Genomic DNA, 20645 nt, shown 5'->3' with positions numbered 1-20645 from the left:
AGAGATGTATACTGGGCTATAATATATAAGAGATGTATACTGGGGTATAATATATAAGAGATGTATACTGGGGTATAATATATAAGAGATGTATACTGGGGTATAATATATAAGAGATGTATACTGGGGTATAATATATAAGAGATGTATACTGGAGTATAATATATAAGAGATGTATACTGGGCTATAATATATAAGAGATGTATACTGGAGTATAATATATAAGAGATGTATACTGGAGTATAATATATATGAGATGTATACTGGGGTATAATATATAAGAGATGTATACTGGGGTATAATATATAAGAGATGTATACTGGAGTATAATATATAAGAGATGTATACTGGAGTATAATGTAAGAGATGTATACTGGGGTATAATATATAAGAGATGTATACTGGAGTATAATATATAAGAGATGTATACTGGAGTATAATATATATGAGATGTATACTGGGGTATAATATATAAGAGATGTATACTGGGGTATAATATATAAGAGATGTATACTGGGGTATAATATATAAGAGATGTATACTGGAGTATAATATATAAGAGATGTATACTGGAGTATAATGTAAGAGATGTATACTGGGGTATAATATATAAGAGATGTATACTGGGGTATAATATATAAGAGATGTATACTGGAGTATAATATATAAGAGATGCTATACTGGGGTATAATATATAAGAGATGGTATACTGGGGTATAATATATAAGAGATGGTATACTGGGGTATAATATATAAGAGATGTATACTGGAGTATAATATATAAGAGATGTATACTGGAGTATAATATATAAGAGATGTATACTGGGGTATAATATATAAGAGATGTATACTGGAGTATCTTAATAAAAATAAAACTATAATGCAGCACCAGAACGGATTTATGAGGCATCGGTCCTGCCAGACTAATCTGATCGGCTTCTATGAAGAGGTAAGTTATAGACTGGACCCGGGGGAGGCTGTGGACGTTGTGTATATAGACTGGACCTGGGGGAGGCTGTGGACGTTGTGTATATAGACTGGACCTGGGGGAGGCTGTGGATGTTGTGTATATAGACTGGACCCGGGGGAGGCTGTGGATGTTGTGTTTATACACTAGACCTGGGGGAGGCTGTGGACGTTGTGTATATAGACTGGACCGGGGGGAGGCCGTGGATGTTGTGTATCTGGACTTTTCAAAGGCATTTGATACTGTGCCGCATGAAAGGTCGGTCTACAAAATGAAGATGCTGGGACTTGGGGAAAACGTATGCAAATGGGTAAGTAACTGGTTGTGTGACAGAAAACAGAGGGTGGTCATTGATGAAACATATTCAGATTGGGTTTTAGTTACTAGTGGGGTACCACAGGGGTCAGTGTTGGGTCCACTTCTTTTTAATATTTAATTATCCTCTTGTTAAGGGGCTACAGAGTAGAATCTCCATTTTTGCAGATGATACTAAACTGGGTAAAGTAATCAGTACAGAGGAGGATAATATCATATTACAGAGGGATTTGGAGAAGCTGGAGGCTTGGGCAGTGAAATGGCAAATGAAGTTTAATGTGGATAAATGTAAGGTTATGCACTTGGGCCGTAGAAATAATAAGTACAGTTATGTGCTAAATAATAAAACACTGGGTAAAACTACTTCTGAAAAGGACCTGGGGGTATTGGTGGACAGTAAACTCAACTGTAGTGATCAGTGCCAGGCAGAGGCTGCCAAGGCTAATAAAATAATGGGGTGCATCAAAAGAGGTCGAGATGCTAAAGATGAGAACATAGTTTTGCCTCTTTATAAATCACTGGTCAGACCACATATGGTATATACTGTACAGTTTTGGGCACAGGTATATAAGAAGGACACAGCTGAACTGGAGCGGGTGCAGAGGAGGGCAACAAAGGTCACTAAGGGAATGGGGGGGGGGGGGTTATAGGACCAGGACAGGTTATCACGCTTGGGGTTATTTACGCTAGAAAAAAGACGTCTTAGGGGCGATCTGATCCCAATGTACAAATATATGAATGGACTCCATAACCTTCTCCTTAGAGCTGCTATTTTATACATCATTTAAAAAAATTACAGATCCAGATGTACACGGAGCAGGAACTAACGTTTACTCAACCAACGTCACCATAAGTTTCCCAAATCTAAAATTTTGGGGGATTTGTTTTGGGCTAATTGTAATGGTACAGTAACTGGAAGCCATGTCAAAGAGAGGAGTCCCTGCTCCTGTACGCTGAGTGACGAGGCAGAGGACCCAGGCCGGTGAGCTTGTGCGTCCTGGAGGTAAGCGGCCATACTGACTGCATCCATGCTGACATAACATTGCCCCCAGAGAATGACTGAAATATGAGTACAGTGTACCCCTCCCTGCTGAAGTGTACAGTGTATTTCCCCCTGCTGCAGTGTACAGTGTATTTCCCCCTGCTGCAGTGTACAGTGTATCCCTCCCTGCTGCAGTGTACAGTGTATCCTTCCCTGCTGCAGTGTAGTGTATTCCCCTCTGCTGCAGTGTACAGTGTATCCCTCCCTGCTGCAGTGTACAGTGTATTCCCCCCTGCTGCAGTGTACAGTGTATTCCCCCCTGCTGCAGTGTACAGTGTATCCCTCCCTGCTGCGGTGTACAGTGTATTCCCCCCTGCTGCAGTGTACAGTGTATCCCCCTGCTGCAGTGTACAGTGTATCCCCTCTGCTGCAGTGTACAGTGTACCCCTCCCTGCTGCAGTGTACAGTGTATTTCCCCTGCTGCAGTGTACAGTGTATCCCCCTGCTGCAGTGTACAGTGTATTCCCCCCTGCTGCAGTGTACAGTGTATCCCTCCCTGCTGCGGTGTACAGTGTATTCCCCCCTGCTGCAGTGTACAGTGTATCCCTCCCTGCTGCGGTGTACAGTGTATCCCCTCCCTGCTGCAGTGTACAGTGTATCCCCTCCCTGCTGCAGTGTACAGTGTATCCCTCCCTGCTGCAGTGTAGTGTATCCCTCCCTGCTGCAGTGTACAGTGTATTCCCCCCTGCTGCAGTGTACAGTGTATCCCTCCCTGCTGCAGTGTACAGTGTATTCCCCCCTGCTGCACTGTGTACAGTGTATCCCCCCTGCTGCACTGTGTAGTGTATTCCCCCCTGCTGCACTGTGTACAGTGTATTCCCCCCTGCTGCACTGTGTAGTGTATCCCCCCCTGCTGCAGTGTACAGTGTATCCCCCCCTGCTGCAGTGTAGTGTATCCCTCCCTGCTGCAGTGTACAGTGTATCCCTCCCTGCTGCAGTGTACAGTGTATTCCCCTCTGCTGCAGTGTACAGTGTATCCCCCTGCTGCAGTATACAGTGTATCCCCCCTGCTGCAGTGTACAGTGTATCCCTCCCTGCAGCACAGTGTACAGTGTATCCCTCCCTGCTGCAGTGTACAGTGTATCCCCCCTGCTGCAGTGTAGTGTATCCCTCCCTGCTGCAGTGTACAGTGTATTCCCCCTGCTGCAGTGTAGTGTATCCCTCCCTGCTGCAGTGTACAGTGTATTCCCCCTGCTGCAGTGTACAGTGTATCCCCCCTGCAGCAGTGTACAGTGTATCCCTCCCTGCTGCAGTGTACAGTGTATCCCCCTGCTGCAGTGTACAGTGTATTCCCCCCTGCTGCAGTGTACAGTGTATCCCTCCCTGCTGCAGTGTACAGTGTATCCCCTCCCTGCTGCAGTGTACAGTGTATCCCCCCTGCTGCAGTGTACAGTGTATTCCCCCCTGCAGCAGTGTACAGTGTATCCCTCCCTGCTGCAGTGTACAGTGTATCCCTCCCTGCTGCAGTGTACAGTGTATCCCTCCCTGCTGCAGTGTACAGTGTATTCCCCCCTGCTGCAGTGTACAGTGTATCCCTCCCTGCTGCAGTGTACAGTGTATCCCTCCCTGCTGCAGTGTACAGTGTATCCCTCCCTGCTGCAGTGTACAGTGTATCCCTCCCTGCTGCAGTGTACAGTGTATTCCCCCCTGCTGCAGTGTACAGTGTATTCCCCCCTGCTGCAGTGTACAGTGTATCCCTCCCTGCTGCAGTGTACAGTGTATCCCCCCCTGCTGCAGTGTACAGTGTATCCCTCCCTGCTGCAGTGTACAGTGTATTTCCCCCCTGCTGCAGTGTACAGTGTATTCCCCCCTGCTGCAGTGTACAGTGTATTCCCCCCTGCAGCAGTGTACCGTGTATTCCCCCCCTGCTGCAGTGTAGTGTATGCGTTCCTGCTGCACAGTGTACGCCCCCCTGCTGCACAGTATATCCCCCCTGCTGCACAGTGTATCCTCCCTGCTGTACAGTGTACCTCCCCTGCTGCACAGTGTACCCCCCTGCTGCACAGTGTACCCCCCTGCTGCACAGTGTACAGTGTATTCCCCCCTGCTGCACAGTGTATCCCCCCTGCAGCACAGTGTACAGTGTATCCCTCCCTGCAGCACAGTGTACAGTGTATCCCTCCCTGCAGCACAGTGTACAGTGTATCCCCCCTGCTGCACTGTACCGTGTATTCCCCCCCTGCAGCACAGTGTACAGTGTATTCCCCCCCTGCAGCACAGTGTACAGTGTATATCCCCCCTGCTGCACAGTGTACAGTGTATTCCCCCCCTGCAGCACAGTGTACAGTGTATTCCCCCCCTGCAGCACAGTGTACAGTGTATCCTCCCTGCTGCACAGTGTACCGTGTATTCCCCCCCCTGCTGCACAGTGTACAGTGTATTCCCCCCCTGCAGCACAGTGTACAGCAGGGGGAACAGCAGTTCTTCACACAAACACAGGTGGCAGCAGAGAGGCCAATGCCGCCCCTTATTGCAGCCACTCAATGTTAAAAGATTAACGTTATTTTATTGATAATCTTCTCTCTCGTAAGTAACTTGTAACATCATTTGCACTGAACCCCATAGATTTATAGTCACTAAGTCATTGTGGGACCTTTATTCTTAACATTCTTGAATCCCTAAAAGAAAGGACGTGATGCTCTTTCACAGGAATCCTTGAACTAAAGAGGAGATGAGAGGCTTGCTTCGGGTTCTTACCCTTCCTCAGTAATGTATTGATGGGAAAGACGTCCTCTTTTCTGGCCCCCGGACGTTTTATTCCAGACTGACCTCCATATTCTAACCTCTTTTAACATTTCCCACATTCTACGCATAAAACTGGCTCCTCCCCCGTGTCAGTCCTCTCATGCTGATCGAGATTGGATTCACAGGTAAAACATTTCCCACATTCTGTCTATGAGGCCAGAAGATCATCAGATGGGACTACACGGAGCAGATCTGCAGACTGTGAGGGTGCGGGAGAGGAGTCTATGTGCACAGAGGTGGAGTGAGAATTGTTATATTATCGTTATATTGTTCAAATTTAAACGATAATTATTTCATATAAATGCAGCAACGATCAAACGACCCACGAGAAATCGTTCATCATTCGGTTGGTGCGGACACCAGATTCCTTGTTAATCGTTCGCTGTAATTCTGCATCATTTGCCGGGATCAGATGGAGTAAATGATCGTAGTAACGACTATCGCTCCGTGTGATATGGGGAACGGTTAACGATAAACAATCTCGTTTGCGATCGTTTATTGTTAAAGATGGCTGATGGGACCCTAACGCCCTCGTAGTCGCTTCCTGTGACCGACTCTGAACGTCTCGTCTCCTTCCTGTCCCCTCATCTTTCTACACGATGGGCGGAGGGGGGGGGGCTATCCCTGCAGTTCAGCTCCTCCTGAATTACCGTCCTAGAGAAGGAATAAACCGGAGCTTCTGCTATAGAAAAGGTGTCGGTGAATCATGGGAAAAAACATGGCGGCTGATTGTCCCTCTGTATGGGATCAGATCTTATTGACATCAGCGGGACCAGACCAATAACAATCTACTATTAGATGCTACTGCGGGGACCGGCACAGCGGAGACTGTATGATGGATAAGATCCCACCATGGAGCGTGTTTCTTTTAGTGTTTTCTGGGTCATTTATGTTCCAGTCGGCCTTGTGTCCTTTGCTGAACCTTCACCACATAGTTACTGGTTGAACCGTTTCAAAATCCGATCATAAATCTGCCTTTTCTCCTGTGTGACTTCTCTGATGATGAACGAGAGTTGACTTTCTAGTAAAACATTTCCCGCACTGCGGACAAGAAAATGGCTTCTCCCCTGTGTGAGTTCTCCAATGGATCCCAAGTTTAACCTTAGTGATAAAACATTTTCCACATTCAGAACATGAAAAAGGCTTTTCTTCTGTATGGATTTTCTGATGGTCAACAAGATCGGACTTCTGGGTAAAACGTTTTCCACATTCTGAACATGGATATGGCTTTTCTCCTGTGTGAAACCTCTGATGTTTAAGAAGATTTGATTTCTGAGTAAAACATTTCCCACATTCTGAACATGAATGTGGCTTCTCCCCTGAATGAATTCTAAGGTGTTGAACAAGAACGGATTTCTGGATAAAACCTTTTCCACAGTGAGAACATACAAATGGCTTCTCCCCTGTATGAACTCTCTGGTGATCCCTGAGTTTGGCTTTAGAGATAAAACATTTCCAACATTCAGAACAAGAAAATGGCCTCTCCCCTGTGTGAATTCTCTGATGTTCAACAAGTCCTGATTTCTTGGTAAAACATTTCCCGCATTCAGAACATGTAAGTGCAAATGGCTTCTCCCCTGTGTGAAGTACTTTGTGCCTGGCAAGAAATGATTTCCGAGTGAAACATTTTCCACATTCTACGCATGAAAATGGCTTCTCCCCCGTGTGTGTCCTCTCATGTTGATCAAGACCAGATTTACAGGTAAAACATTTCCCACATTCTGTACAGGAGTATGGTTTTTCCCCGGTGTGAATTCTCTGGTGAACAAAAAGATTTGACTTTTTAGAAAACTGTTTTTCACATTCATCACATTGAAAAATATTACTCCCTCTGTGGTCTGTAGTTGTGGTAACCATCTGTGATGCATCGAGAGAAAGTTCCTGATGATTCAGAGGGTCAGAGGGTGAATCGGTAATGTAAAGTCCTGGATGTAGATACGGGGTCATTTCCTCTGGTGATATGAGGCGGAGTCCCTCCATGTGGTCGCTGGGATCACTCTCTAAGAGTAAAATTGATTTCATTGTTACCAAAATAAAGATTGTGAAGCTTGTACAATAAAATACACCAGATGAAGGGAAGGGGGTGATATGTGTTATGTGATAGAGACTTCATCAGGTAACCAGGCTGGATCACCAGTAGTGGATCCTCGGAGAGCTGCACCCCGCTTTATCGAGGCACTTTGTAGAGTTTGCCTATGATATTGCACAACCGCATCAGGTGAGGGGATCATTCGCTACTCTGCACGAGCACGTCCATTTATCTGACATACCAGGGAGCGCCTGTCCATTTATCTGACACACCAGGAAGCGCCTGTCCATTTATCTGACACACCAGGGAGCGCCTGTCCATATATCTGACATACCAGGGAGCGCCTGTCCATATATCTGACATACCAGGGAGCGCCTGTCCATATATCTGACATACCAGGGAGCGCCTGTCCATATATCTGACATACCAGGGAGCGCCTGTCCATATATCTGACACACCAGGAAGCCCCTGTCTATTTATCTGACACACCAGGGAGCGCCTGTCCATTTATCTGACATACCAGGGAGCGCCTGTCCATTTATCTGACACACCAGGAAGCGCCTGTCCATTTATTAGAAATACCAGGGAGCGCCTGTCCATTTATCTGACATACCAGGGAGCGCCTGTCCATTTATCTGACACACCAGGAAGCGCCTGTCCATTTATCAGAAATACCAGGGAGCGCCTGTCCATTTATCTGACACACCAGGAAGCGCCTGTCCATTTATCTGACACACCAGGGAACGTCTGTCCATTTATCTGACACACCAGGGAGCGCCTGTCCATTTATCTGACACACCAGGAAGCGCCTGTCCATTTATCTGACACACCAGGAAGCGCCTGTCCATTTATCTGACATACCAGGAAGTGCCTGTCCATTTATCTGACACACCAGGGAGCGCCTGTCCATTTATCTGACACACCAGGGAGCGCCTGTCCATTTATCTGACACACCAGGGAGCGTCTGTCCATTTATCTGACACACCAGGGAGCGCCTGTCCATTTTCTATTTTCAAAATACGAATGCAGCGTAATTTAGAGGGAAAATCTCCAACACCAGACTATAAACTGCTGTGAACGGCCGTGCGCTCACTTTGTCAGTGATACAACTGAGTATTGTAGAATGTTGCGGAATGGGTTTGGCGTTCTGTTCCTAACAGTACACGGACACCTTCCAGAAGCTAGATACAGTTCTCAGGGGGCGGACACAACGCTCAACGCAAAGCCAGTAAACTCCTTCTGATCCCGGCTGAGTCAAAGGTAAACGCTATTCTAGTCTACATTCTAACCAGGTAAGATACATGATGGACCCAATGGAGATACAGCCTGTACGTGACCCAGATATTGCTGAACAAAAACTCTCCCAATAACCCAAAACAATAGAAGAACAATAGAAGAATACAAGGACATAAACTCCATGATCTCAGTACAGACTCCTCACCTGTGCCAATGTCCCCTGTTGTCCTCTGCTCTTTGTATGTCTGGTCGCCCATCAGGAACAACTCCTCCCCTTCTACTTTAATGTCCATTAAATCTTCTCCCTGATTTGAGATTAAGTTAAAAATGTACAAGATTATAAGTAATCACAACCTCAATACATATAGCATGCAGATCACCACATCTCCCTGCTCCTCCTGCAGGACAGTGTCCTCTCCCCCTCCATCTCCCTGCTCCTCCTGCAGGACAGTGTCATCTCCCCCTCCTCCATCTACCGGCTCCTCCTGCAGGACAGTGTCATCTCCCCCTCCATCTCCCTGCAGGACAGTGTCATCTCCCCCTCCATCTACCTGCTCCTCCTGCAGGACAGTGTCATCTCCCCCTCCATCTCCCTGCTCCTCCTGCAGGACAGTATCATCTCCCCCTCATCCATCTACCTGCTCCTCCTGCAGGACAGTGTCATCTCCCCCTCATCCATCTACCTGCTCCTCCTGCAGGACAGTGTCATCTCCCCCTCCATCTACCTGCTCCTCCTGCAGGACAGTGTCTTCTCCCCCTCCATCTACCTGCTCCTCCTGCAGGACAGTGTCATCTCTCCCTCCATCTACCTGCTCCTCCTGCAGGACAGTGTCATCTCCCCCTCCATCTACCTGCTCCTCCTGCAGGACAGTGTCATCTCCCCCTCCATCCCCCTGCTCCTCCTACAGGACAGTGTCATCTCCCCCTCCATCTCCCCGCTCCTCCTGCAGGACAGTGTCATCTCCCCTCCATCTCCCTGCTCCTCCTGCAGGACAGTGTCATCTCCCCTCCATCTCCCTGCTCCTCCTGCAGGACAGTGTCATCTCCATCTCCCTGCAGGACAGTGTTATCTACCTGCTCCTCCTGCAGGACAGTGTCATCTCCCCCTCCATCTACCCGCTCCTCCTGCAGGACAGTGTCATCTCCCCCTCCATCTCCCTGCTCCTCCTGCAGGACAGTGTCATCTCCCCCTCCATCTACCTGCTCCTCCTGCAGGACAGTGTCATCTCCCCCTCCATCTACCTGCTCCTCCTGCAGGACAGTGTCATCTCCCCCTCCATCCCCCTGCTCCTCCTGCAGGACAGTGTCATCTCCCCCTCCATCTACCTGCTCCTCCTGCAGGACAGTGTCATCTTCTCCCGGACAGTCCTGGGGATCCAGTGGAGCGGGACATCTCTCTGGTGGATTCCTCTTACTGGATCCATCTGTAGGAGACACACACAGTGACTGAATACATTGTGTATATGTGATGAGCAGATGATGGGGGGTCTAGGGGACCCCAATACTGCTCTCTCCTTTACCATCAATGAGAGTCTCCTCTTACCCGGTGATGTGAGGGGCCGGTGGTCCTCCATCATGGCCTCCTGGTACAGATCCTTGTGTCCTCCTACATACTCCCACTCCTCCATGGAGAAATAGACGGCCACATCCTGACACCTTATAGGAACCTGACACACACAATGATCCAGTCATCATCCAGACCCATCATCCCTTGTGTTCCTGGATGATGTCCCAGCATTCCCAGCAGCATTGCTCACCTCTCCAGTCAGCAGCTCCATCATCTTGTGGGTGAGTTCTAGGATCTTCTGCTCATTGTTCCTCTCAGGTATCAGTGAGGGAGGTGGAGGCTCCGTGATGGGGCCCCGGGCCCTGCTCCATCCTCCTGACCTGCTGCTGCTGGGGGCCACACACTCTCCACAGGTCTTCTTCACTACTGTGTAATCCTGAGGATGGAGAGACCCTGATAAATATCACTATATACAGAGCCCCCACCTCTCCGCTCATGTGCTGTATTATTACTAGAGATAAGAGGGAGGTCATGTGACCCATCCCCCAGAATCCCTCACCTCTCCGCTCATGTCCTGTATTATTACTAGAGAGAAGAGGGAGGTCATGTGACCCATCCCCCAGAATCCCTCACCTCTCCGCTCATGTCCTGTATTATTACTAGAGAGAAGAGGGAGGTCATGTGACCCATCCCCCAGAATCCCTCACCTCTCCGCTCATGTCCTGTATTATTACTAGAGAGAAGAGGGAGGTCATGTGACCCATCCCCCAGAATCCCTCACCTTTCCGCTCATGTCCTGCATTATTACTAGAGATAAGAGGGAGGTCATGTGACCCATCCCCCAGAATCCCTCACCTCTCCGCTCATGTCCTGTATTATTACTAGAGAGAAGAGGGAGGTCATGTGACCCATCCCCCAGAATCCCTCACCTCTCCGGTCAGCAGGTAGATGATCTCCAGGGTGAGGCTCAGGATCTCGCTGTTGATCTTATTCTCGTCCATCACATAATCGATGACTTAGGATAAGGATATGATGAAGACTTTGCTGCAGATGGGAGAATTTCTAGAATTTTATGGAGAAAAGAGTTTATAAAGTTTACATTGTGTTTGTATTAGATTTCAGGCTGAGCTTTAATCACATGTATTATAAAACTAATTCCTTTAAGAACCTTCCTCCATTGGTAGCGCCTTTATCTGGGTCATTGCAGTCAGTGGGGACTCTGCTTATCCAAGCACAGACAAACTGGTGAAAGATTTAGCTGATGTCACCAGGCCTTGGAATTTTGAGATGTGATGAACCCGGTCTAAAGTTGTAATATAGTTGTCTTCCCGCTCATTTTACTGATCAGTCAGGGTCTTAACACTTAGTTATTGGTGGGGGTCTCAGCTCCCAGACCCTGACTGATTAGAAGTTGTGAGATTTTTAAAGTGAACCATGCGGCCCCTATACCCAATGCTGTTGGGTGGGGGTTTGTGTGGCGCTCCGTCGTGGCGCTGAAACGGTCCAGTCAGCTGTATATTACGCCTACTGGGTTACAGAGAGTCCTCCGGGGTCGCAGAGCGCGTCCTCTGGGTTACAGAGAGTCCTCCGGGGTCGCAGAGCGCGTCCTCTGGGTTACAGAGCGTCCTCCGGGTTACAGAGCGTCCTCCGGGTTACAGAGCGTCCTCTGGGTTACAGAGGGTCCTCTGGGGTCACAGAGAGCGTCCTCTGGGTTACAGAGCGTCCTCCGGGGTCACAGAGCGCGTCCTCCGGGTTACAGAGCGTCCTCCGGGTTACAGAGCGTCCTCTGGGGTCACAGAGCGCGTCCTCTGGGTTACAGAACCTGCCATGTTACACAGGAGAATCTATGGGAGGTCGCCAAACCTGTCTGTTCCCTCCATGAGAAGCCCAGCTGATCTGCTGCGTTACAGCCGACTCCCCGGCTCCCTGATCAGCAGAGAACTCGCACTATAGAGACGGCCCCTACAGGACACAAGCGGCAACTGCAGCTCCTATCTACTGACTGCAGCCTCTGGTGTAGCTGCAGGACCTGGGGTGATGTCACTGTCATGTGATCAGTCAGGGGCGGGGCTCAGCTGTGGAGAAGATACATGGTGGGTGTAGGACCTGCGATGATGTCACATGGGCGGGGTCTGTACTGTGGATGGAGGAGAAGAACATGGAGCCGGGAATGCTGGGAGTTATAGTCATCGTCCCTATTATCCCAGAACCACCTGGACATGCTGGAACTTATAGTTCTCTCCCCATATATCTCCTTCCGTAATGTCCTGTGGTATACAGCAGCCTGAACCTGCTGAGACTTGTAGTCCGTCTTTGTGAGGCTGACCTAGCAGCGATGAGTGCTCGGGATTGACCGCTTATAGCTGCGCTGAGCTGGACATTGTTTCATGCTGCCCGCTCATTGTCGTCGCTTCCCTGTTCCATCCCCGGTCCGTCCGGTCTCCCCCACTAGAGCCTTGTTCACATCTCGTCACATCCTCGTATCGCACGGGCCGTTACAGCGAGGCGGCCGCCTTGGATTCGGCCTTCTTAATGATTTGATCAGTCAGGGTGCGTTTACACAGAAAGATTTATCTGACAGATTTTGGAAGCCAAAGCCGGGAATGGATTTGAAAAGAAGATAGATCCCAGTCTTTCCTTTATCACCGGATCCCTGTTTTTCGTCTGTTCCTGGTTTTGGCTTCAAAGATCTGTCAGATAAATCTGTCTGTGTTAACGCCCCATATTGCTGATCCCGGCTGTTTATACTGATCCGGCTGTTTATACTGATCCGGCGGACGCTGCAGAGTTATTATTTAGTTCTCTTGATTCCAGAGCGATGTACAAGAGAGAGAGGGTGACAACCCGAACGTAACAGAACACGTGACATGCAGGGGCCCCCCTCCCCTACGCAGAACACAAAGCACTGCATATATATATATATATATATATATATATATATATATATATATATACATTAGAAAATGTACCCGGCGCTGCCCGGGTATAAAGTGTCAGTGTGTTAATTAGATTTGTTCTAAGGTGCCCAGGAGGCAAAGCTAAAAGTATTGTTTCATCTGAGTTAATCAGTGGAATTAGTGTATACCTGTAGTGCATAGTTGGAGGGGTTCTGTATACCCACAATGTATAGTTTTTAGGGGTCTTGCATATCTGTAGTGCATAGTTGGGGGGGGGGCTGTATACCTATAGTGTATAGTTGGTGGTCCTATATACCTGTAGTGTGTTGTTGGAGGGGGGGGCTGTATACCTGTAGTGTATAGTTGAGGGAGGTCCTGTATACCTGCAGTGTACAGTTGGTGAAGGTCCTGTATACCTGTACTGTATAGTTCGGGGGTCCTGTATACCTGTAGTATATAGTTGGTGCTGTATACCTGTAATGTATAGTTGGTGGAGGTCTTGTATACCTGTAGTTTATAGTTTGAGGGTCCTGGATACCTGTATGTATAATTGGTGGAGGTCTTGTATACCTGTAGTATATAGTTCGGGGGTCCTGTATACATCTAGTGCATAGTTTGAGGGTCCTGTATAACTATAGTATAGAGTTGGTGGAGGTCCTGTATACCTGTAGTGTATAGTTTGGGATCCTATATACCTGTAGTATATAGTTGGTGGAGTTCCTGTATACCTGTAGTATATAGCTTTGGGGTCCTGTATACCTGTAGTATAGAGTTGGTGAAGGTGCTGTATACCTGTATTATAGAGTTGGTGTAGGTCCTGTATACCTGTAGTGTATAGTTTTGAGGTCCTGTATACCTGTAGTGTATAGTTTGGGGTCCTATATACCTGTAGTATATAGTTGGTGGAGTTCCTGTATACCTGTAGTATATAGCTTTGGGGTCCTGTATACCTGTAGTATAGAGTTGGTGAAGGTGCTGTATACCTGTATTATAGAGTTGGTGTAAGTCCTGTATACCTGTAGTGTATAGTTTTGAGGTCCTGTATACCTGTAGTGTATAGTTTGGGGTCCTATATACCTGTAGTATATAGTTGGTGGAGTTCCTGTATACCTGTAGTGTATAGTTTTGGGGTCCTGTATACCTGTAGTGTATAGTTGGTGGAGGTCCTGTATACCTTTAGTGTATAGTTTTGGGGTCCTGTATACCTGTAGTGTAAAGTTTGGGGTCCTGTATACCTGTAGTATATAGTTTGTGGAGGTCCCGTGCACCTGTAGTGTATAGTTTTGGGGTCCTGTATACCTGTGGTGTCCTGTATACCTGCAGGGTCGTATTTACCCGTATGGCAGTGTTATTTAGTCACAGTGTGTCGGTATTGGTCATGTCTGGTATGGCGGTGTTATCCAGTCACAGTATGGCGGTATTGGTTAGGTCTGGTGTGGCGGTGTTCTCCAGTCACAGTGTGGTGGTATTGGTCAGGTCTGGTATAGCGGTGTTATCCAGCACAGTATGGCGGTATTGGTCAGGTCTGGTATGGCAGTGTTATCCAGCACAGTATGGCGGTATTGGTCAGGTCTGGTATGGCAGTGTTATCCAGTCACAGTATGGCGGCATTGGTCAGGTGTGGTATGGCAGTGTTATCCAGTCACAGTATGGCAGTATTGGTCAGGTCTGGTATGGCAGTGTTATCCAGTCATAGTATGGCGGTATTGGTCAGGTCTGGTATGACAGTGTTATCCAGTTACAGTATGGCGGTATTGGTCAGGTCTGGTTTAGCAGTTTTTTTCAGTCATAGTATGGTGGTATTGGTCAGGTGTGTTATGACAGTGTTACCCAGTCACAGTATGGTAGTATTGGTCAGGTCTGGTGTGGCGGTGTTATCCAGTCACGGTATGGTGGTATTAGTCAGGTCTTGTATAGCGGTGTTATCCAGTCACAGTATGGCGGTATTGGTCAGGTCTGATATGATGGTGTTATCCAGTCACAGTATGGCGGTATTGCTCAGGTCTGGTGTGGCGGTGTTACCAAGTCACAATTTGGCGGTATTGGTCAGATCTGGTATGGTGGTGTTATCCAGTCACAGTATGGCGGTATTGGTCAGATCTGGTATGGTGGTGTTATCCAGTCACAGTATGGCGGTATTGGTCAGGTCTGGTATGACAGTGTTATCCAGCACAGTATGGTGGTATTGGTCAGGTCTGGTGTGGCAGTGTTACCCAGTCACAGTTTGGTATACCTGTAGTGCCCTGTATATACATGTACTGTATAGATGGAGTAGGGGGTCCTGTATATACATGTACTGTATAGATGGAGTAGGGGGTCCTGTATATACATGTACTGCATAGATGGAGTAGGGGGTCCTGTATACATGTACTGTATAGATGGAGTAGGGGGTCCTGTATACATGTACTGTATAGATGGAGTAGGGGGTCCTGTATACATGTACTGTATAGATGGAGTAGGGGGTCCTGTATACATGTACTGTATAGATGGAGTAGGGGGCCCTGTATACATGTACTGTATAGATGGAGTAGCGGGTCCTGTATACATGTACTGTATAGATGGAGTAGGGGGTCCTGTATACATGTACTGTATAGATGGAGTAGGGGGTCCTGTATACATGTACTGTATAGATGGAGTAGGGTGTATACCAGTTATTTCTGTGGATGTTGTGAGGCAGCTTCCCTAGCAACCATTGCTCCCTGTGAAAGCAGTAATCCTATTGGTTGCTAAGGCTCCAACTGCCGTGTCTGCTACAGCTAATTATATCACCTGTGTTTGCAGTGAGGAGATTTTCCCATTCATCTCTTTGGGGCGCCGCTCTTCCCCCTCCCCCTCCCCTCCTGTACCTCCTATACAGGACAGACAGACAGACTTTCATTTTTATGATATATAAACACTGTATATACTCTGCTATGTGGCTGAAAAATAAATTCTTCGGTGACCAGAGGCAGAATCCTGCGTGAAGAAGGGAGGAACACTCCTGAAACGTCCATCCGGCTGCGTGGTTACACGCCTATCTGTCCCCGGTGAAGCAAATGGTGGATCAAGAGCTCCGAGAGGAGTGAAATCGTCTTATCCAGATACCAGATGCCGTCCGCCTTATGAGCACTATGGGTGATATGTTTTCTATGTACAACATTAAGTTGTTTGCAAAAGAAAAAGAAAGGATATTTTCAGTAAAAAATCCTAAAGAAGTTTCTTTGTAAGCTGGTGAATTTCTGCTGGAGATTGGGAGTCTCCTATTTACACCCGCTACACACCCTAGTGCACTCAGCTAATCTGTTTCTATATAGTAGAATCCTGGCTGCAGCCACAAGAGTGACTGGCAGGGAGAGAGAACCCTGCCCTACCAGGTGAGGGGAGGGAGAAGGTAGGGGGGCAGCTGGTCACAGTTTGGTGCAGTTATTATACGTTGTAGCTTTGTATATAGAGATGGGTTTTCCAGATGACTTTTTGATGGTGGATGAGAGCCGGATGTGTCGTGGTAGCGAGTTCCACAGTATGGTGGAAGCCGGAGCATGATCATGGATAGGGATGGTCCGAACTGAGTTCGGTTCGGGTTTGTACGAACTTGAACTCTGGGAAATGATTCCCGCTGTGGAGCGGGCGGATCCAGCGGGAGGACCGCCTGGAAAACTGGGATACAGCCATATCCATAGGCTGTATCCCAGTTTTCCAGGTGTTCCTCCCGCTGTATCCACCTTCTCCATGGAGCGGGCAGACAGCGGGAATCTGATGCAGAGCGTTCGGGGTTCATACGGTTCGGACCATCTCTAATCATGGAGGATCGGAGGTTGTGTGAGGGACGGTAGTGGGATATCAGGTCAGAGATGTACGGAGGGGATAGCCTTGTATGTCATGGTCAACAGTTTAACCCCTCCATGACCAAGCCCATTGATGCAAATTAAAGGGGAACTCCAGGTAGAAGTTAAAAAAAAAAAACTGCTGCAGAAGTATATAGCATTACTTACCTATCTGTCCCAGTTTTGAAACTACCAAAAATCCATTTGTTTGGGGGGGGGGGGGGGGGGTTGTTCTGTATTGTGTTTCTGTACTTCCTGGTTGAGTTCCCAGTTCCCACAATGCAATGCTTTCCCTCAGCTGTTCATCACAGTCCACAGTCCTTGCAGCAGCTGCTTCAGACCGGTCAGAGATGGTGAATCACTCAGGGGATTGGGATCCAGCCCCGCCTCCTGTGACATCACATCCTGCCCCCTGTCTGCATCATCAGCCTGTGCTCAGCAAACATACAATGTGAGACAGAGGCATGGAAGATTTGTCTCCTAAGGTGGGAGAGCAGTGCGAGCAGGAGACATAGGAGGAGATTTATCAAACATGGTGTAAAGTGAAACTGGCTCAGTCGCCCCCGGCAACCAATCAGATTCCACCTTTCATTTTCCAAAGAGTCTGTGAGGAATGAAAAGTAGAATCTGATTGGTTGCCGGGGGCGACTGAGCCAGTGTCACTTTACACCATGTTTGATAAATCTCCCCCAGTGTGAATTGGCACAAAGGCCATTTTTCTTCACTTCCTGGATTTCTATCAGCTACCAGTGTGGCAGAACCGCACAGATACAGTAATACATTGTATACACACATCTATATAACTTTTAATGTACTTTTAATAGAAAATAAATTTCTCTTATGTGGAGTTCCCCTTTAAGGCAATGTTCCTCCCCGCCCTCTAAGAGCCATAGCACTTTTATTTTTCCACCTACAGGGCTGCTTGGGTCATTTTTTTGCTGCATGATCTCTAGTCTTTAATATCATATTAGTTTAAAAGAAAGATTTTGATCGATTTTTATTCTTATATATAATTTTAAAAAATTTAGCAATTTATTATTATTATTATTTTTTTTTTTATATAACATGTTTTTTTATTTATTAATTTTACATATTTTTATAATTGGCAAGGAAGTATATTAAACATTTTTTTTTTTTTTTTGGGGAGGGGGGGTTATAAGGGGTTTTTAATACTTCTAAAAACTTTTTTTTTTTGCATGTAGTGATCTGTGCTGTGCCGAAGCATAGCATACATCAGTGTTATCGGCAATCTATGCATAGAGCCTGCTGGAGAGCAGACTCTTATCTACAGAACACCGATTTAACAGGACGGAGGTAAGTGGCTTACCCCCACTTGTCGGTTTAAGCGATCGGGACCCCCGCAGCCATAACATGACAGCCCAATCAGTCAGTGACAGGAGCTTGTCCTGTCACTGAGTACCTTAAATGCCGCGATCGCTATAGATGGTGGTGTTTAATGGGCTAATGACAGGCAGCTGCCTGTCCTCATCCTCGGCTCCCCGGAAACTAATGTGTGCCGGACTGCCCAAACTGCGGAGGTCCCGCACACATCAAAATCCCCTCAAAGTCAGGAATGTACATACACGTCCTGTTGCGTGGGGTATATGCAGCAGGAACATATATGTAGGCTGATGTGAAGGGGTTAAATTAATTATTAATAATAGTAATAATAAAGCTTTTATTTGTATAGCACCAGCTGGTTCGGCAGCACTTTACATAACTGGCAGCTTTGGTCCCTGTCCACATTTGGGGTCACAATCTATAAATCTGTAAGTTTTGGGAGGAAACTGGAGAACCCAGATTTGTATATTTATAAGATTCGGGGAATTGGAAGAAAGTGACATTAGTCTATGTTGTGTTTGCACTCGGGACGAGTGAACTTACAGTACTAACAAAGCGATTGGCTAGGCTCGGCCGTCAGCTTGTCAGCCCGCTGCCTATGAACTCAGTGACGCTTCCCTCGGGTGCCTGGAGAAACTGGATCCAGTCCTGGGAAACTGGATCCAGTCCTGGGAAACTGGGAGAAATTTCCCAGGACTGGATCCAGCTTTTTCCAGCACCTGGAGGGAATGGTGAGAAGTTCATAGGCAGCAGGCTGACAAGCTGACGGCTGAGCCTAGCCAATCGCTTTGCTAGTACTGTAAACTCACTCATCCCGAGTTTTCATTGATCCCCCCCCTCCCCTGAAGCTGTGCCCCCCCTCTGGGGCTGAGTAACATCTGGACCCACCTGATCAGATACAGTGTGTAAATATGTATGAACCATTCCACCAGTGACGTATAACAGCGGCGCTTCTCACTAGTTAGAACTTCTCCCGGACCATGTGGCGGTACTCAGCTCCGTATACAAAAGTCTATGGTAACAGACACCAAGCAGCGGTACTCAGCACCATATACAAGTCTATGGTAACGGACACCAAGCAGCGGTGCTCAGTGACTATATACAAGTCTATGGTAACAGAAACCAGGCAGCGGCACTCAGTGACTATACACAAGTCTATGGTAACAGACACCAAGCAGCGGTACTCAGCACCATATACAAGTCTATGGTAACGGACACCAAGCAGCGGCACTCAGTGACTATACACAAGTCTATGGTAACAGACACCAAGCAGCGGTGCTCAGTGACTATACACAAGTCTATGGTAACAGAAACCAGGCAGCGGCACTCAGTGACTATACACAAGTCTATGGTAACAGACACCAAGCAGCGGTGCTCAGTGACTATATACAAGTCTATGGTAACAGAAACCAGGCAGCGGCACTCAGTAACTATACACAAGTCTATGGTAACAGACACCAAGCAGCGGTACTCAGTGACTATACACAAGTCTATGGTAACAGACACCAAGCAGCGGTGCTCAGTGACTATATACAAGTCTATAGTAACAGACACCAGGCAGCGGTACTCAGCACCATATACAAGTCTATGGTAACAGACACCAAGCAGCGGTACTCCGCACCATATACAAAAGTCTATGGTAACAGACACCAAGCAGCGGTACTCAGCACCATATACAAGTCTATGGTAACGGACACCAAGCAGCGGTGCTCAGTGACTATATACAAGTCTATGGTAACAGACACCAAGCAGCGGTGCTCAGCACCATATACAAGTCTATGGTAACGGACACCAAGCAGCGGTGCTCAGTGACTATATACAAGTCTATGGTAACAGAAACCAGGCAGCGGCACTCAGTAACTATACACAAGTCTATGGTAACAGACACCAAGCAGCGGTACTCAGTGACTATACACAAGTCTATGGTAACAGACACCAAGCAGCGGTGCTCAGTGACTATATACAAGTCTATAGTAACAGACACCAGGCAGCGGTACTCAGCACCATATACAAGTCTATGGTAACAGACACCAAGCAGCGGTACTCCGCACCATATACAAAAGTCTATGGTAACAGACACCAAGCAGCGGTACTCAGCACCATATACAAGTCTATGGTAACGGACACCAAGCAGCGGTGCTCAGTGACTATATACAAGTCTATGGTAACAGACACCAAGCAGCGGTGCTCAGCACCATATACAAGTCTATGGTAACGGACACCAAGCAGCGGTGCTCAGTGACTATATACAAGTCTATGGTAACAGAAACCAGGCAGCGGCACTCAGTAACTATACACAAGTCTATGGTAACAGACACCAAGCAGCGGTACTCAGTGACTATACACAAGTCTATGGTAACAGACACCAGGCAGCGGTGCTCAGCACCATATACATGTCTATGGTAACAGACACCAAGCAGCGGTGCTCAGTGACTATATACAAGTCTATGGTAACAGACACCCAGCAGCGGTGCTCAGCACCATATACAGGTCTATGGTAACAGACACCAAGCAGCGGTGCTCAGCACCATATACAAGTCTATGGTAACAGACACCAAGCAGCGGCGCTCAGTGACTATATACAAGTCTATGGTAACAGACACCAAGCAGCGGTGCTCAGTGACTATATACAAGTCTATGGTAACAGACACTAGGCAGCGGTGCTCAGTGACTATATACAAGTCTATGGTAACTAACACCAGGCAGCGGCGCTCAGTGACTATATACAAGTCTATGGTAACAGACACCCAGCAGCGGTGCTCA

At 47.5% G+C, this 20645-nt stretch overlaps 2 protein-coding genes across 2 annotated transcripts in view; both read right to left on the bottom strand.

The window, feature by feature from the left end:
• Positions 1-20645, bottom strand: part of LOC138799069 (zinc finger protein 585A-like) — a 201897-nt gene that overhangs the window by 13900 nt on the left and 167352 nt on the right. Inside the window, exons 3-5 of the mRNA XM_069979834.1 lie at positions 8540-8639; positions 6045-7069; positions 5118-5217 (exon numbers count right to left, since the gene is read on the bottom strand). Coding sequence (XP_069835935.1) covers positions 5118-5217; positions 6045-7069; positions 8540-8639 — 1225 coding nt within the window. The remainder of the gene's footprint in view (positions 1-5117; positions 5218-6044; positions 7070-8539; positions 8640-20645) is intronic.
• On the bottom strand, positions 9972-11805 carry LOC138798987 (oocyte zinc finger protein XlCOF29-like). Its single transcript, XM_069979643.1, has 3 exons — positions 11705-11805; positions 10771-10903; positions 9972-10277 (listed from the first exon to the last, which is right to left on the bottom strand). Exons 2-3 carry the CDS (start codon positions 10840-10842, stop codon positions 10026-10028), a joined length of 324 nt encoding a protein of 107 aa, XP_069835744.1. The 5' UTR covers positions 10843-10903; positions 11705-11805; the 3' UTR covers positions 9972-10025.

Source organism: Dendropsophus ebraccatus, chromosome 8 (assembly GCF_027789765.1).
Source record: "Dendropsophus ebraccatus isolate aDenEbr1 chromosome 8, aDenEbr1.pat, whole genome shotgun sequence".
Taxonomy (NCBI): Eukaryota; Metazoa; Chordata; class Amphibia; order Anura; family Hylidae; genus Dendropsophus; species Dendropsophus ebraccatus.
Note: the sequence above shows the minus strand (reverse complement) of the source record. Positions and strands in the feature narration are given on the sequence as shown.

What these genes read in the sequence shown, in the direction of transcription:
- LOC138798987 (XM_069979643.1), bottom strand. Translation starts at nt 10,842, where the DNA reads ATGGACGAGAATAAGATCAACAGCGAGATCCTGAGCCTCACCCTGGAG. An exon ending in TCTACCTGCTGACCGGAGAG is followed by an intron (nt 10,278 to 10,770) that starts GTGAGGGATTCT and finishes CTCCATCCTCAG; the next exon opens with GATTACACAGTAGTGAAGAA.